This window comes from Chiloscyllium plagiosum, unplaced genomic scaffold, assembly GCF_037043375.1.
Source record: "Chiloscyllium plagiosum isolate Xiang-an unplaced genomic scaffold, Cpla_swu_hap1 HiC_scaffold_13, whole genome shotgun sequence".
NCBI lineage: Eukaryota > Metazoa > Chordata > Chondrichthyes > Orectolobiformes > Hemiscylliidae > Chiloscyllium > Chiloscyllium plagiosum.
Window position 1 is genome coordinate 13,950,006 of NW_028270151.1, and position 18,641 is coordinate 13,968,646.

Consider the following 18,641-nt stretch of genomic DNA (forward strand, 5'->3'; position numbering starts at 1 on the left):
GAGGGCGGAGGTGCGGGATGTGGACGAGATGCGTTGGAGGGCATCTTTAACCACGTGGGAAGGGAAATTGCGGTCTCTAAAGAAGGAGGCCATCTGGTGTGTTCTGTGGTGGAACTGGTCCTCCTGGGAGCAGATACAGCGGAGGCGGAGGAATTGGGAATACGGGATGGCATTTTTGCAAGAGGTAGGGTGGGAAGAGGTGTAATTCAGGTAGCTGTGGGAGTCGGGTTTGTAAAAAATGTCAGTGTCAAGTCGGTCATCATTAATGGTGATGGAGAGGTCCAGGAAGGGGTGGGAGGTGTCAGAGATGGTCCAGGTAAATTTAAGGTCAGGGTGGAATGTGTTGGTGAAGTTGATGAATTGCTCAACCTCCTCGCGGGAGCACGAGGTGGCGCCAATGCAGTCATCAATGTAGCGGAGGAAGAGGTGTAATTACGGAAGATCAACTGCTCTACATAGCCAACAAAGAGACAGATATAGCTGGGCCCCATACGTGTGCCCATGGCTACCCCTTTGGTCTGGAGGAAGTGGGAGGATTCAAAGGAGAAATTGTTAAGGGTGAGGACCAGTTCAGTCAAAAGAATGTGTCAGTGGAAGGGTACAGTTGGGGACGTCTGGAGAGGAAAAAACGGAGGGCTTGGAGGCCCTGGTCATGGTGGATGGAGGTGTAGAGGGATTGGATATCCATGGTGAAGATGAGGCGTTGGGGACCGGGGAAACGGAAGTCTTGGAGGAGGTGGAGGATGTGGGTGGTGTCTCGAACGTATGTGGAGAGTTCCTAGACTAGGGGGGATAGGACAGTGTCGAGGTAGGTAGAGATGAGTTCAGTGGGACAGGATCATGCTGAGACAATGGGTCGGCCAGGGTGGTCAGGCTTGTGGATCTTGGGAAGGAGGTAGAACCGGGCAGTGCGGGGTTCCCAGACTGAGGTTGGAAGCTGTGGGTGGGAGATCTCCTGAGGTGATGAGGTTCTATATGGTCTGGGAGATGATGGTTTGGTGATGGGGGGTGGGGTCATGGTCGAGGAGGCAGTAGGAAGAGGTGTCCTCGAATTGGCGTTTGGCTTCAGCAGTGTAGAGGTCCTACAACCCACCCTCCCATCCTGGCACTTTCCCCTGCCACCGCAGCAACTGTAAAACCTGCGCCCACACCTCCTCCCTCACCTCTATGCAAGGCCCTAAAGGAGCCTTCCACATCCATCAAAGTTTTACTTGCACATCCACTAATATCATTTATTGTATCCGTTGCTCCCGATGCGGTCTCCTCTACATTGGGGAGACTGGGCGCTTCCTAGCAGAGCGCTTTAGGGAACTTCTCCGGGACACCCGTACCAATCAACCACACCGCTCCGTGGCCCAACATTTCAACTCCCCCTCCCACTCTGCCGAGGACATGGAGGTCCTGGGCCTCCTTCACCGCCGCTCCCTCACCACCAGACGCTTGGAGGAAGAACGCCTCATCTTCTGCCTCAGAACACTTCAACCCCAGGGCATCAATGTCGTCTTCAACAGTTTCCTCATTTCCCCTTCCTCCACTTCACCCTAGTTCCAAACTTCCAGCTCAGCACTGTCCCCATGACTTGTCCGGACTTGTCCTACCTGCCTATCTCCTTTTCCACCTATCTACTCCGCCCTCTCCTCCCTGACCTATCATCTTCATCCCCTCCCCCACTCACCCATTGTACTCTATGCTACTTTCTCCCCACCCCCACCCTCCTCTAGCTTATCTCTCCACGCTTCAGGCTCACTGCCTTCATTCCTGATGAAGGGCTTTTACCCGGAACGTCGATTTCGAAGCTCCTTGGATGCTGTTTCAACTCTGTTCTCTTCCTGTCCCACATTGTTACAGTCTTCTGTTACCTTCAATTTTATCTTGGACTTCTAAATTTCCTTTACTTGAGCCCATATCCCAACATAAGACCATACTGAAGACACTGAAAATGAAGGACATAGCAGCAAACTGGCTTGAATATCCTACCATTGTACAAAACTATGACTTTACAGTGCATAAGTCTATATCCTTTTAAACAAAAGCTGAACAAGTGATCTAATAGTTAATCTTTTTTTTCTTGTAATCTTTTCTAACTGAGGAATTGGCTAACTTATCAAACCCTGTTTCATATTAACTTGGTTTAATAAATAACTTCAGCTCATTAAATCAATTTTGAGCACAGTTGCCTGGCATTCTGGCATTTGCATAATTGGCAGATCTGATCAAAAGTAACTGCCAGTCATGTGAATAGTTAAGCATTAATTGGTTTGGCTGTTCATTTGTTACATGCTTTAACAATAGGCAAGGCAGACCAATTTAAAAAAAACTCTTGTAGCGCTGTTGAAATATTTGAGAATTGATTCTGGCATGGTTGGAACATGTACACAGAAAAGAGCAGAAGAATGTTTCTAAATTACACGCTTGACAAGTATGGAAGAAAGGCGGTGGTGCAGTGGATACAAACCTTGTGTGCACGTCAGCCTTGACACACTGGTCATATTCCTACCACTGAATCAGAAGGTGATGAGGTAAAGCCCCACTCCAAAGGTGATATAGATTATAGGGATAGAATTAGATGATGCAGGATATAAGGAAACTTGTGGGGTCCAGATTACAATTGAAATATTATGTACTAGCTGTACTTTTTAAAATAGAACATGTTAATAAAATGAACAAAACACAGAATAGGTTATAAGGGCTTTACATTCATTTGCAGTTTACCTGTGTAGGACAAATTCATGAATTACCATAAAGAAATGATTTCCACTAAGGGATTTTGTAGTCCGTTTAATTGGCTTGACTGTTCAATTATACCAAGAAGATTTTATGAAGATTTGTGACCTGCAATTGCTTGCCTATAAGCTGACCAATTTGTATCATTTCAAAAGCATCATACTCTGCAGATGTTGGAAACCTGAAAGAACAACAGAAGATTCTACAAATACTCAGTAAGGCTAGCAACATGTAAGGAGATGCAGTTAACCTTTCAGGCCTGAGACCACTCTGGTTATAAAATCGTTGGATGTATTCCTGGAGTGTTGTCATGTTACTTCCCAGCTGTTAGAAGCAGTATTTTCTCTCCATAACCCCCACACCAAGTATTTCTGCAAGAAATAAATTGTTGCATTCAAAGAATAAAATGCACTTTGAAAGTGGAGGAAGGTTACCATGAATAAAACCTGAGCATTCCAGATTTTAATATCTCTGCAGGTGGTGTTATTTATGCTTTCTCAATTCAGCTTCTTTGAAAATGGAAGAAAGCATGTACAAAATAAGATTGTATGTTTTTCACTTGGTTTTCTCACTGGCTCACAAAGGGTAAGTTGAAGGGAAAAGGTCACAGCAACCAAGGTTAATCCTGTTAGTAAAGTATAACTTTCAATAGCACGAAACTGCTCAGAGGTGCAATCAATAAAATGTGAATTGACAAAGAGGAAAGGTTAATAGTTCCATTTTAGCTGCCTGTCCAATAAATTTAATTTCTATCATGAGAGGGGAAAAAGTTAAAATCTTAGACTCGATTCTAAACATGTTCAACTAACCATTCTTCAACAGAACAGAAAAGATGTTGAAAAAGTCAAGTGGAATTGATAAAAGAAAACTATTCCTGTTGATTTGAAGACTGAGTCAGCAGTATTGCTTAAGTATTAGAACCAGGCTTCTCGGAGTGATGCTAAGAAACACTTCTACCCACAAAGGGGAGAAGGGGTAATGTTTTCATGCAGAACAAGCTGCCAGAGGAAATGGTGGAGGAGGGGGTGCAATTTCAGTATTCATAAGGCGTTTGGATGGGTTTATGAATAGGGAGGGTTTAGAGGGATATGGGCCAAATGCTGGCAAATAGAACTAGTTCAGACTGGGATGTCTCATCAGCACCAATGAGTTGGACTGGAGCATCTGTTTCCTTATTGAATGACTGACTCTTAAGTTTGGTAATTTCACACATATATGGAAATTCATGCTGTGTTGTTGTTCACTTGTTAATATTAAATCTGCGGTTCATAGATTTCTTTGAAGGGTATTGGACAGAGATGGGGCGATGGAGTTAGCTATGTTTTGTGATTAAATTTAATCAATGTTGGGCATCGAAAACAAATTATGGCAATGAAACATAATGTGGATTATTATGAGGTTATCCACTTCAATAGCAAAAACAGGAACGTGGATCGCAACCTGACTGGTGATAGACTGGGAAAGGGGGTTGTCCACCAAGATCCAGGTGTCCTTTACATCAGTCACTGAAAGAAAGCAAATGAAATATTGGCTCTCATAGCTAAATGATTCAAGTGAAGGAGCTGGGATGTCTTGCTGCAGTTGTGCAGGGACTTGGTGAGACCACACCTAGAATATTGTGTGCAATTTTGGTCTCCTAATCTGAGGATGGATGTTCTGGCAATGGAGGAAGTGCTGCAAAAGATTGATTCCAGGGATGACATGACTGACGTATGAAGACAGATTGGATTGGTTCACACTACATTCACTGAAGTTTAGAAGAATGCTTATAAACCTATAAAATGCTAACAGGACTCACTAATGCCTGAGGAAAGGAAATATGCCGTCCCCACCTGGTCTGGCCTACATGTGACTCCAGACCTATAGCAATGTGGTTGACTCTTAACTACCCTCTGAAATGGCTGAGCAAGCCCCTCCATTATAACCATTGTGACAAGGTTTAAAAAAAAATAAACGGACCACCTGACATTGACCGAGGCACCTCAAAAGACAAAGGCATAGTCAGTCATGTTGACCCCACCGAGTCCTCATTATTAATACTGGGGGCTAGTGCTGAAATTGGGCGAGCTATCTTGGAATAGTCAAGGATCAGCTTGACCCAGTCGTGCCCATTGAATCATGTCTTGCAGACAATGTCCCAGATACCATTATCCCTAGATGTGTCCTCTCCCATTGCTACCACCCCTTTTGGGTCTGTCTTGCCAAAGTGGTATACAGTCAGGAGGGAGTTGCCCTGGGCATCCTCGCCATTGACTCTGGACCCCATGAAGTCCCGTGGCTTCAGGTTAAAGATGGGATGAATCAGTACTCACCATTTTCAACAACACTTGGAGGAAGCACTGAGTGTGGCAAGAGTGCAAAATGTACTATGGATGGAGGATTTCAGTATCCAATGTGACAGATGGCAAGGAGACCAACGAGGCAAAAACATACTTGACCTCACCACATCGTCTTTCTGGAGATGAAGTCTCATCTTCACATTGAGAATAACCTCCATGTGTGTGCCACTATCATTGTGCTAAATAGGACAGACCAAATAGGACAAGGTTGCTAAACGAACATTTCTCATCAGTTTTCACTCAGGAAAAGGAGAATATTGTAAAGGAGAAGAATGCGGTACGAGATATTAGACTAGGAGGATCGAGGTTAGTTACGAGCAGGTGTTATCAATCCTAGGAGTGAAAGCAGACAAATCCCCTGGGCTGGATGGGATCTATCCGAGGATTCCCTGGGAAGCTAGGAAGGAGATAGCAGAGCCTTTGGTTTTGAGTCGTCATTGTCTGCAGGTTTAGTACCAGAGGACTGGAGGATTGCAAATCTTGTGCCCTTGTTCAAGAAGGGCAGTCGAGATGACCCAGGTAATTGTAGACCAGTGAGCCTTATGTCTGTTGTAGGAAAGGCTTTGGAAAGGATTATAAGAGATGAAATTTATAATCATCTCGCAAGCAACAATTTGATTTCAGATAGTCAACGTGGTTTCATCAAGGCAGGTCATGTCTCACAAACCTCATTGAGATTTTTTGAGAGGGGTGACCAAACATGTCGATGAAAGTAGGACAGTTGACGTTGTCCATAGACTTCAGTAAAGCCTTTGATAAGGTTCCACATGGTAGGCTGCTGGAGAAAATGCAGAGGCATGGGATAGAGGGTGCTTTAGCAGTTTGGATTAGAAACTGGCTTTCTGAAAGAAAGCAGCAAGTGGTGGTTGATGGAAAATATTCAGCCTGGAGTCCAGTTACTAGTGGTGTGGCACAAGGATCTATTTTGGGACCACTGCTGTTTGTCATTTTCATAAATGACTTAGACGCAGGCATAGGTGGATGGATTAGTAAATTTGCAGATGATACTAAAGTCGGTGGAGTAGCGGACAGTTTAGAAGAATGTTACAGATTGCAGGGGGATTTAGATAAGCTGCAGGATTGGGCTGAGGGGTGGCAAATGGAGTTGAAAGCAGCTAAATGTGAGGTGATGCACTTCGGGAAGAATAACAGGAAGGTGGAGTACTGGGTCAATGAAAAGATTCTTTTTAGTGTGGATGTGCAGAGGGATCTTGGTGTCCATGTACATAGATCCCTGAAAGTTGCCACCCAGGTTGATTGTGCTGTTAAGAAGGCATACAGTGTGTTAGGTTTCATTTGTAGGGGGATTGAGGTCTGGAGCCATAATATTATGCTGCAACTATACAAAGCGTTAGTACAGCCACACTTGGAATATTGTGTACAGTTCTGGTTGCCATATTTCAGAAAGGATGTGGAAGCATTGGAAAAGGTGCATAGGAGATTTATCAGGATGTTGCTTGGTCTGGAGGGAAGGTCTTATGAGGAAAGGCTGAGACACTTGGGTCTGTTCTCATTGCGAAGAAGAAGGCAGGAGGGGATTTGATAGAGACATACAAGATGATCAGAGGATTAGATAGGGTAGACAGTGAAAGTCATTTTCCTAGGATGATGGTGTCAGCTTGTACAAGGGGACATAACTACAAATTGAGCGGTGATAGATTTAAAACAGATGTCAGAGGCAGGTTCTTTACTCAGTGGTAAGGGCGTGGAATGCCCTACCTGTGAATGTAGTTAACTCAGCCACATTAGGGAGATTTAAACAATCCTTGGATGAGCACATGGGATAATGTAGGGGGACGAGCTGAGAATATTTCATGGGTTGGCGCAACATCGAGGGCTGAAGTGCCTGTTCTGCGCTGCATTGTTCTATGTTCTATGACTTTGAACAGATCTAGCACTTCCATATAGAAGGATGAGGGCAACAGATACATAGGAATGCCACCACTTACAAGTTACTGTCCAAGCCACTCCCCATCCTGACTGGGAAATATTGTTGTACCATCAGTCTTACTGAATCTGAATTCTGGAACACTCTCCCTAATGGCATTGTGGGCCAACCTATAGCATATGGCCTGCAGTGGTTTAAGCAGGCAGCTCAACACCATCTTCGCCAAGTTAACTAGGGATGGGCAATAAATGCTGGCCAATCAGTGATGCTCACATTCCATGAATGAATTTTTACAAAGTTACAATGCGGTGCATGCCAAGCAGCGGAAGCAGCATGTGATAGATAAGGCTATGTTATCCTACAGCTAAACAACTAAATCTAGGTTTTATAGTCCTGCTACATCCAGTCAGAAATGGTGGTCAAGGAGGCTCTACAAATATTAACCCACCCCCCCCCCCCCCCCCCCCCTCCCCAATCGTACCTCTCGCACTTGCACAAAGGATGAGGCTGAAGCAATTGCATTCATCTTCAGCTAGAATTGCTATGTATATGATCCTCCTTAGCTTCCATCAGAGGCTATTTTTAACTAATTGGCTTAACTCTGTGAGACCAAGAACGATTAAAGATGATGGATATTGCTTTCAACCCTGACAACATTCTGACAATAGAGTTGGAGACCGGTGCAACAAAATTTGAAGCAACTCTATCTAAGCTCCATGAATTATAAAATTGCCCTGCTATGTCCTTGTCACTAAAAGCAGGACAAATCCAATGTGACCAATTGCCAACTTGCCTACTCTTTATAATCAGCAAAGGGATGGAGGGGTCATTCAATAATGATGTCAAGCGGCACTTGCTCAGCAATAATTTGCTTAATGAGACATAGTTTGGGTTCTGCCAGAGACACTTGGATCCTGACCTCGTTACAATCTTGGTTCAAACTTTGACAACTGAGCTGTACCATCTATGTTCTGCAGGAACTCACCCAGGCTTTTTCAACAGCATTATTCAAAGATGTGCAGTGGATGTGTGGGAGCACCACTATCTGCAGGTTTCTGTCCAAGCTAAACATCATCTTTACTTGGAACATATCACCATTCCTTCAATGTTGCTAGATTAGAGTACTGGAACTGGCTTCCCCTCGGCAATTCTGTGCATCTAATCCCCAAGGACTGCAGTCGTTCAAAAAATCAACTCACCACTACAACCTTGAAGTAGTTGGGGGTGGGCAACAAATGTTGGCCTATCAAGTGATACCATATCCCATGAATGCCTTTCTTTTAAAAATGGTAACTTTTTTCAGACATTGACAGCATTGGTGTTCTAAGAATCCATTTTAGGTGATTTGGCATTTTGTTATGATGGGAACATGTGTACCAGTACCAATGCAAAATAGCTTCTTTTACTGAAGTTGCAGTTATGTTGTAAATTGAGCCTGATGTGGTATCAGGACTCAATCAAGCACTGCAATACAATGAAGTGAAACAACCGAGCAGTTTTGGCCACGCTGAACTTGTCTTGTGAAAGCACTTTCAAAAAGAATGAATCCAGAATTATGTGAATTATTGTAAATTTTTAGCGGATTCTGCCTTTGTTCATAAAGATTCTTGCATTCCTAATTTTTTTGTTTGGTATGCTTCATCAGAGTAGAAAGACACGGTACAAGATTTTCAAAAACATATCAATTTTCAAGAAAAAAATCAATTCTGCTTTCCAATATAGTATTGTGGCAAAAGTGAGGACTGCAGATGCTGGAGATCAGAGCCTAGATTAGAGTTGTGCTGGAAAAGCACAGCAGGTCAGGCAGCATCTGAGGGGCAGGAAATTTGACGTTTCAGGCAAAAGCCTGAAAGCTGCTCCTCAGATGCTGCCTGACCTGTGCTTTTCAGCACCACTCCAATGTAGTGTTGTCCCTATTAGACAACCTGTATATCTAAAATAGATGACAATTTTGAAAAATCAGAAGAGAAAATATCGTGTAGACAGATGCAAAAAATCGTGAATTGATAAATGATAAAAATGGAAGATATTTGAGGGATTTGGGGATACTGATAGGTATATCAGGGTAACCATGTGCATTGTGAAAGGAATGAGCAAGGTTTTCTGATTTATAGATACAGTAATTGATTATGCCTTGCTCAATCAATAAGATATATATAATGTAATAACTGTATTATAATTGTGGGTTTTAAAGTAGAGGCAAAATACATGTGTGGTTTCTATTCTGTGAAGGTCAGTGGTTTTTAAAGATGTTAGAATGTCATCTGGACTAGTGAGCTAAAAACATTATTTACAGAAGACACATGATCTGGGTGTTTTGCCATGCACTTAACTTGTAGTGTTAATGAAGTGTTCAGTTAAAATTTCATGAGACATATAGAAAACAAACCATGGGGCTACTCAAAAATCAGTCTTTCAGTGTTGAACAGCAGTTTCTTCCTAGCAGAAGCTATTGTGGAGGTTTATTTTGTGAATTCTCCAACCTGAGTTGATGTAGAAGTTTTCAACCTGTGAGAATGATGTTGGTAGGCAATTAAAACTGGAAAGAGGTGAGTAAGAAATTTGAGTTAAGACCAGAGTGCCACGGAACAGATTGAGTATCTGCAACTGTATCATAAGTTTATCTATTTGCATTGTCTGCGTTATCTTGAATGTTCCACACATTGAGAGACACAGCCTTGCAATTTATCTTTTTAACCTTGTTAGTCACCATAGCTTTATTTCGCAATATGACCCCTTTGTTTTACTCCCCGTGTTTGTTCTGCTTTCCACTTTTAGTTTTTTTGTTTCTTTCCGTTCACTCTCTGTTCACGTTCCCATCGCCCATCCCAAGGATGTTGGTTCCAGTCCTGCCCGGATGCAGCCCATCTTTCTTTTTTACCAGTCCCACCTTCCACAGAACTGGTCCCAATGTCCCAGGAATAGAGTCATGGAGATGTACAGCATGGAAACAGACCCTTCGGTCCAACCTGTCCATGCCGACCAGGTATTGCAACCCAATCTAGTCCCATCTGCCAGCACCCGGCCCATATCCTTTCAAACCCTTCCAGTCATATACCCATCCAGATGCCTCTTAAATGTTGCAATTGTACCAGCCTCCACCACATCCTCTGACATCTGAATCCATTCTGTCTCCACCATTTTTCCATCCATGTATTCATCTCCTACATCTTGTTACTTTAACTGACACTAGTGTGTGTCACTAGTGGTAATCTTGAGATTGCTACCTTTTGAAGTCCTACATTTAGTTTATAGCCTAACTTTCTATATTATGCTTGTCTCTATCCTTTGTTTTTAAACCTATAGCTTTGGTATCAGTATATACCACTATAAATGGCTGTTCACCTTCTATCTTCAACATGACCTACAGGTGCTTTAAGATATCTTTCACCCTGGCATCAGGGAGCTAACATACCATCCAGGAATCTGTTTTGCAGCCACAGAAATGCCTGTCTGTTCCTCTTACTATTGAGTTCAATGTCACTATACCCCTGCCATTGTTCTTCCCTGTGCATCAAAACCACCCATAGATCCATAACCTGACTTCTTCTGGTATCCACACAAGCCACTTAGTTCAAAGGTAATTAGAGATGGGTGACAAATGCAGGCTTTACCAGTGCCATCCATAGCAACGAAAAAGGTTTAAAGCCTAATTTGAGAAATGAAGCTGGTTGTCAGCAAATTAGTAAGGGTTGTACAAGCGTTTCAGAAACCTTTTTTGATTTCAGGTGGCATGGTGGCTCATTGGTTAGCACTGCTACCTCACAGTGCCAGGGACCTGGGTTCGATTCGAGCCTCAGGTGACTGCAAACTCCACACAGACATTTTCCGCATGTCCGCGTGGGTTTCCTCCAGGTGCTCCGGTTTCCTCCCACAATCCAAAGATGTGCAGGTTAGGGTGAATTGGCCATGCTAAATTGCCCATAGTGTTCAGGGGTGTGTAGGTTAGGTGTATTAGGCAGAGGTAAATATAGAGGAATGGGTTTGGGTGGGATACTCTTTGGAGAGTCCGTGTGCACTTGTTGGGCTGAAGGGCCTGTTGCCACACTGTAGGGATTCTGATTCTATGATTAGTATGAACAGTAAGAAATAACATTTCCTGAAATAACCAGATAGTCTGCACTGATCTTTTCTGGCCTGACATTCCTTTCTTTAAGTCATTTAGTGACTAATAGACAACCACCCTGAAACTCCTTTTATTGTAAAGACTTCAATAAGCCAGCTATCTCATTGACAAATATGAAGTGCTGCAACTTGGTTGTCAATGTAAACTGTAACGCATTGTCTCTCTCGCACTGGAAAGATTCAAAACTCTTCAAAGTTTACGCAATAATTTATTCTGTGGCTGTTAGCAGAATGGTTTAGTCCTACAGATAACTGGTGGTCTTTGGTTTTGAATCTCTATCTTATCTTGCAGTTGAAAGCAGTTTGTAAGAAGGTTTGCAAATGCTGAGACGTTTCAGAACATAGTCTATCAAATTGTCGGCTCCTTTCTCTGGGACTCGTCTGCGGATTTTTAAAAGAAAATGACAAGCAGAACAAAAGAAAATTGATTGAACATGCTTCCAGTGTTTGCCAAACCAAACCTTTGGCAGCCTTTCTGATGAAATCTGTTTGTGTTCTGTTCTGTTAATTTGTTACTTAAGTTCATGGCCCTGTAAACTATTCTTCTCACGTGTTTGCTCTTTTTTCCTAAATTAACCGTTTCAAGACCATTTACTTCCAAAATACTGCAGTGAGAGTAGGGCTGCAGCTCTTGGCAACTACAGATTATGCATGTTGTTTTATTGGTACTTTTAGGAAACTCTGATTGCTAGTAACAGCAGTGAATTGCATCTATCCATGCTCAAATTCATATGTCAGATGAAGAAATGTAGAGAACAAGATGTACCTTTTTAGCATTGTTCATTAAAGTACTCAACACAGTCAGTAGGACAGAACTTTGCAAACCTTCAGAAAACTTGGCTCTCCATCAGACTCGAGTGTTCTTCTATTCCACGATAACCTGTGTGTACTGTACAGTTTGGCAAGACATTTGGCAGCTGTATTTGTCGCCATGAAACTGCTAGCCCCCAATTTTGGTACAGGTCATTTCACTATAACGTTTGTTCGTCACCACAAATTAGCTCTAAGGTGATTGACAATTAGGGGACGCTGTTTCTAAAGCATGAGCTTTTACAATGTGTGTTGGCTATAACGTGATTGCCTTGGCAACACTTTATGTGCTATTTCTACTGAGTGATTTTTATATAGTGCAAGGTTACACAAGAAAAAACCATCCCATATAGAAGAACTATTTATATTATCTTTTCTGTTTCCTTTGACTTCTGTGCATTTTGCTTTCAGTTGGACTGATTGTAGAGATTACCATCTCTGACCTAGCATGAATGCAAAGGCACATACTGCATATCTACATGGTACTAGCTGTTTAAATGGAAACCCTTCTGCTAAGGTTTGCTTTCACAGGTTCTCCTTTTACTCTACACAGCAAGGAAGCCTCATTGCAGGGAGTTAGAAAATTCTGCTAACTTGGATCCGAAGTGTTAACATCCCTATTAATGCAGGGCTCAATGCAGATATCCAGGAAAAGCAACTGTCACCTTTGCCACCTCTTAAAAACATGTATGGCGTGACATCAAGCTGACTCTTCAGACCAAATTGTAGAGCTGTGAAGCATGGATTACTTACAGCTGGAACCGCCTATCTGAGGTTGCAATGGAATGCAGGTTGTCTTGGCTTTCAAAAGAAAGTTAGAACACAATCTGAAGAAATATTTAAGATCACAAGGAAAAGGTCAAGGGGATGGTACACTGAAATGCTGTTTGAGAGCCAAATGGTGGCCACCTGTGCCGTAACCACCTGCATGTGGACTTTATATTGTGCAGTTCTGTATCCTGGCCTTCACCTGACTAATGTTAGTCTCCTATAGTATTTAAGGGTATTGAGAGAGGCCCTCGCTCTTAATTGAGTATGGCTCTCTGCTGTGGCCAGCCCTTCACTAACCATTTACGTTACACCTTTTAAAGTAGTTAAGTTTCAGATGGTGGCCATGAAGTCATTTGTTCAGGAATATAGTTATTTAAAAATTCATCAACACTTAATTTTGTCATTAAGCTTCATCTTTAAATATACCACAGTAGAATCCACTCTTCTCTAACAAATAGGCATAGTTCGATTGTTTCTACAGTTTATAATTCTCATTTTATTGTAAAAGCCAGTTTTCCTGTAATATACATTTACTGGCAGTCTAACCACATTCAATCTAATATTCCTGTTTGTTTTCCTCAGGTATTGAATGCTCAGCGGGCTGGATACAAAGCTGCCATAGTACATAATGTTGACTCTGATGAACTTATTAGTATGGGGTCCAATGATGGTAAGTAGGCTAGTAACTGTACTAAGTTAGGATCTCGGCTGCTTCAGTGTTAGCAGGCTTGTGGAACAAAAGACTCCTCTTCACCTTGATATCTTTCTTTATGTTATCTGGCACTAGCCCTGTGTGTACTCAGCCCATTATACATTCACGGCTGTGTGGCCAAATTCAGCTATAATTCAGTTTACAAATTTGTTGATGACAACATCTTAGAGGATTGGATCTCAAACAACACCGAGACAGAGTACAGGAAAGAAATACGTAACTTAGTGACATCCTGTAAAGACACCAACTCCTTCAATGTCAGGAAAACAAAGGAGCTGGTTATTGACTTCAGGAAGCGGAATGGAGGGCATGGTTCTGTCTGCCTCCATGGTGCTGAAGTGGAGATGTTTGAGAACTTAATGTTCCTAAGAGAGAATGTCACCAATAATCTGTCTTGATCCAGTCACATTGACGCTATAATCAAGAAAGCATACCAATTCCTCTACTTTCTCAAAAGGCTAAGGAAATTTGCATGTCCACAATAACACTTACCAATTTTTATGGGTGCACCACTGAAAGCATTCTATCCAGAAAGAAATAGAGTTGTGAATGCAGTCTAGTCCATTACACAAACCAGCCTTCCTTCTGTTGATTCCAATAACACTTTCCGCTGCCTTCGGAAAGAACCAACATAATCAAATACCCCTCCCACCCCGGTTATACTTTCTTCCACCTTCTTAAGTTGCACAGAAGATAAAGATTTGAAACCCTGTACCAACACATTGAAGAACAGCTTTTCTGCTGTTACCAGCTTCTGAACAGACCTCTCATATATTAGAGTTAATCTTTCTCTGTAACTGTAACACTATGAGGAGAAAGTGAGGTCTGCAGATGCTGGAGATCAGAGCTGGAAATGTGTTGCTGGAAAAGCGCAGCAGGTCAGGCAGCATCCAGGGAACAGGAGAATCGACGTTTCGGGCATAAGCCCTTCTTCAGGAATCTACTAAGATTTCAGTGAGTCCCTCTCTCACTGCACCCCCCAGGTCATCTCCTCTGCACAGAAGCTCTTCAGCCACATTCTCAAACAGACTCGCTACCACAGCCACATTTCCCTCCTGAAGAAGGGCTTATGCCCGAAACGTCGATTCTCCTGTTCCCTGGATGCTGCCTGACCTGCTGCGCTTTTCCAGCAACACATTTCCAACTGTAACGCTATGTTCTGCGTTTTGTTCTATTACCCTGTTTACTTAAGTAAGGTATGATTTCTCAAGATAACATGCAAAACATACTTCCACAATCTCGGTATGAAATCAAAGAGGATAGGCTTTGAACAGATCCAGCAACTTAAAGCAGGGATTCCTGTAGGCCCTGTGGATTATCAGAATTGTACTTTAACATTATCTACAACCTCGAGGCCTGGCATATCCCTAACTGTTCCAATAGGATCAAGCTCAGGAATCAATTTTCCTTCTATGAAGTGTGCAGGTGGGTATGCCAGGAGCAGCACAAGGCATGCCTAAAAATGACGTGTCAACTTGGTGAAGCTACAACATAAGACTAATTGTATACCAACAGCATAAGCAGCATGTTAGACAGGGCTAAGTTATTCCACAACCAATAGATTAGATATAAGCTCTGCAGTCCTGCTGCATCCCAGTCATGAATGTTCATGAAAAGATAACCAACTTGATGATAAAGGTGGCGGCTCCACAAAACCTTTGAGTGCAGTTTGCTTGACACCATCCAGGACACAGCAGTCTGCTTGGGGAGCACATCCACTTCCTCTGCTGGATTCTCAATATCAACAATATCTGTCATCTGCAGGATCCCAGCAGAAATTCAACAAGGCTCAATGCTTTACAATCCTGTACAACTGCCACCTGGAAGGACAAAGGTAGCAGTTGCATAGGAAGAAAGCCACATGCAAGTCATACTGTTAATCTTGCTCTCACACCCGCAGCCCCACCATACCAAACTATTGAGTATCTGAATTTCAATTCTCCAGTTAACCAAAACCAAAGTATTTCCCTTTGAAGAATGTTTTATTTTTAGATTACGTTAGAGTCCAGAGGTTTAAGAAAATTGAAGTTTTGCTTTCATCAACATTTAGTTGTAATGTAGATATGACCTGTTTTCATGTGAAACGCATGACCTTTATAGGTGGAGTCTCACTTTATTATGTAGAATTTTAACTTGGCATCCAACTTGTACTGCAAATGTCGTGAAGCGATTTCAATTCTGCACCATCGCTAAACTTATGGAGTGTGATGTACCATCGCAAAAAAAAAATGCTCAATTTAGTATCCTGATATCTTCCCAGTCCCCCTCATAGGAAGGTGTGATCGTGGGGGAATGTTGCAAATATGGATAACAAAGTTATAAAAGCACTGGTGAATGATAGCTTGGTTTTAAAATGTGCATATTTTCACAAAATTGCAGTTTTCCTGTTGAGACCCTCCTTGTTTCAATTAATTACCCCTAACTTATTTTCAAATTTAATTTTAAAATGTAACCATTAAATAAAATATGGTAGTGAGAAAAAAAAAGCATAGACTTAAAGATCGTTTCTTTATTGGGTAAGATCTATTTTGTCTTATGCAAAATTACAGGATAGGTTCATTAAAGCTGTCATTCCATATTGCTGTAATGCTCTATATGATAAACTTTTACAAAATAGTTTCGGCCTCAACTAGTGTAAGACAACAAGATTATAAGGCTGAAGTGGGCCATTCAGCCTATCGAGATTGCCAGTCCATCAGTTAAATCATGGCTGGGCTGATCTGATCATCCACATCCCCACTTTCCTCACCTTTGTCCATAACCCTTGATTTCCTTACTAATTAAAGATTTGTCTGTCTTGGCCTTGAGTATACTTAATAACCCAGCCTCAGCCCTCCGCAGTAAAGAATTCCATACATTCACTACTGAGAGAAGAAACTCCTCAACTGTGTTAAATGTGCAACTCCTTATTCTGAGATCATGTCCGAGACACTCCCAAAAAGGGGAACAACCTTTTCCAAGTCTTGCACGTTTCAATAAGGTTGTGTCTAATCCTTAACTCTAAGAAGCACAAGACTAATCTGCTCAACCTGTTTTCCTTAGACCGTCACTCCATACCCAAGTTCAGACTAGGGGTGGTGATGACCTCGTGGGGTTTTCATTAGGCCATCAATCCAGAGACTCAGGAACATGCTGGAGACCAAGGGTTGAATCCTGTCATAACAGATGGCAGAATTTGAATTCCTTTTAAATCTGGAATCAAATCTAATGATCTTGGAATCATTATTAATTGTTGGAAAAGCCTATCTGGTTCACAAATGTCCTTTAGGGAAGGTAACTGCTGGTTATACCGTTCTAGCTGACATCATTTAAGTATAAACAAAACGGATAAAAGTATTCCATTTGTAGATTTTAAGTGGAGTGGAACTTTCATGCAGGATTAGTTTGAGTAGGTGAAGAGGAGAGGAGGTGCTCTTCTATTTTCCTTCCAATCCCTTTAGTTACTTACTTAACTACCCAGTGTTTGGCTCCTCAATTACAGCTGAAGGCATTCCTTGGTGAGTAATTTCACTTGTGATAAATTGGTATGGATAAAATATGGTATGGCCATCTGGCCAAGTAGCATGTAGAAAACCTGAAGCACCTTGTGTCCCAGGTGAACACAGCAGGAAGCATCACCATATAGAAAAGTTAGAGCTTCCTGTTTCGCAATTTGAGTCAGAGCTGGAGTCATTGTGCATAGTGAGGCAGAGGGCTATGTGGATAGCATGCTTAGGATGTGGTCACACCACAGCTTAAGAAAGTGCAAGAAATAAAGGATGGGTGATTGCTTTGTTTTTTGCTTTGGATTCTGTGGGCAGCAGTTCCTTCAAAACTACAGTTAGAACCAAGTCACTGATACATAATGGGGAAAAAGAAAAGTGGAATACAGTAATGATGGGGCATTTTGTAGTTTGAGGAAAACGTTGGCATTTCTGCTGCCATAAATGTGATTCCAAGCTGGTATGTTATCTTCCTGGTGCTAAGGTCAAGAATATAGCTTTTTCTGAGACATGACTTTCTTGGGGAGGGTGAGCAGCCAGAGGTCATGGTCCATTTCAGTATCGACGACTTGAGTAGGACGTGAGATGCAAAAGTGAAAGCAGATTTGAGGGAATAGGAAGGCAATTGAAAAGCAGGACCTCCAAAATTCTAAATGCAGAATTGTATACAGCTCCATATATTCGTGTGTATCAAATCAGAAGAATTGAGGAATTGAACATGTAGCTAAAAAATTGGGAAGGAAAGAGGGTATCCAGTTTCTGAAGCATTGGGACCAGTTCAGGAGAAGATGAGTTGTATTTTGGCAGGATTGGGATTGACTTCCTCAGAGGGAAATTAGCTAAAGGAAAGCTCAAAGTGGTTGAATTTGAGGGAAACAACATGAATTCAAGGAAGCAGAAGAGCAATAAGCCAAAGCAAAGGCATGCCTCTTTCCAAACTGGACACCAGTTATAAGGCTGACCTAAATACAGATCTAAATAATAGCATTTGCGGAAAAGTTGATTTAACAGTACAGCAATGTACAGGCCCTTCGGCCCTCTATGTTGTGCCGACCTTTTAAACTACTCTAAGATCAAAATAACCTACATACCCTTCATTTGATAATCATTCATGTGCTTAAATGATCCTAATGTAGTCAGATCTTAATGAGTCAGATACCACCGCTGGCAGTGCATTCCAAGCACCCACCACTCTATAAAGGACTTACCTCTGACATCTCCCCTGAATCTTCCTCCAATCACCTTAAAATTGTGCTCCCTTGTGATAGCCATTTCCGCCCTGGGAAAAAGTCCTACTATCTACTCTCTCCATGCCTCTCATCATCATTGTACACTTCTATCAAGTCACCTCTCGTCCTTCTTTGCTCCAATGAGAAAAGCTGTAGCTCCCTCAACCTTTCTTCATGCCCATCATTTGAGAGAGTATCCTGGTAAATCTTCTCTGCACCCTATCTTAAAGCTTCCACATCCATCCTATAATGAGGTGACCAGAACTGAAGACATTATTCTAAGTGTAGTCTAACCAGGGTTCTGTGGAGCTACAGCATAACCTCGTGGCTCTTAATCTCAATGCCCCTGCTAATGAAAGCCAACACACCATACGCCGCCTTAACAACTCTATCAACTTGGGTGGCAACTTTGAAGGATGTATGGACATGAACCCCATGATCCCTCTGTTCCACCACACTGCCAAGAATCCTGCCTTTAACCATGTAATATGCATTCAGGTTCAACCTTCCAAAACAAATTATTTCACAAGTTTCCAGGTTGAGCTCCATCTGCCATTTATC

General features: G+C 42.2%; 1 protein-coding gene across 1 annotated transcript in view; it reads left to right on the forward strand.

Moving 5' to 3' along the window:
- The window catches only part of rnf13 (ring finger protein 13), a 264,854-nt gene that overhangs the window by 133,777 nt on the left and 112,436 nt on the right, over positions 1–18,641 (forward strand). The window contains exon 5 of the mRNA XM_087993332.1: positions 13,240–13,327. Coding sequence (XP_087849458.1) covers positions 13,240–13,327 — 88 coding nt within the window. The remainder of the gene's footprint in view (positions 1–13,239; positions 13,328–18,641) is intronic.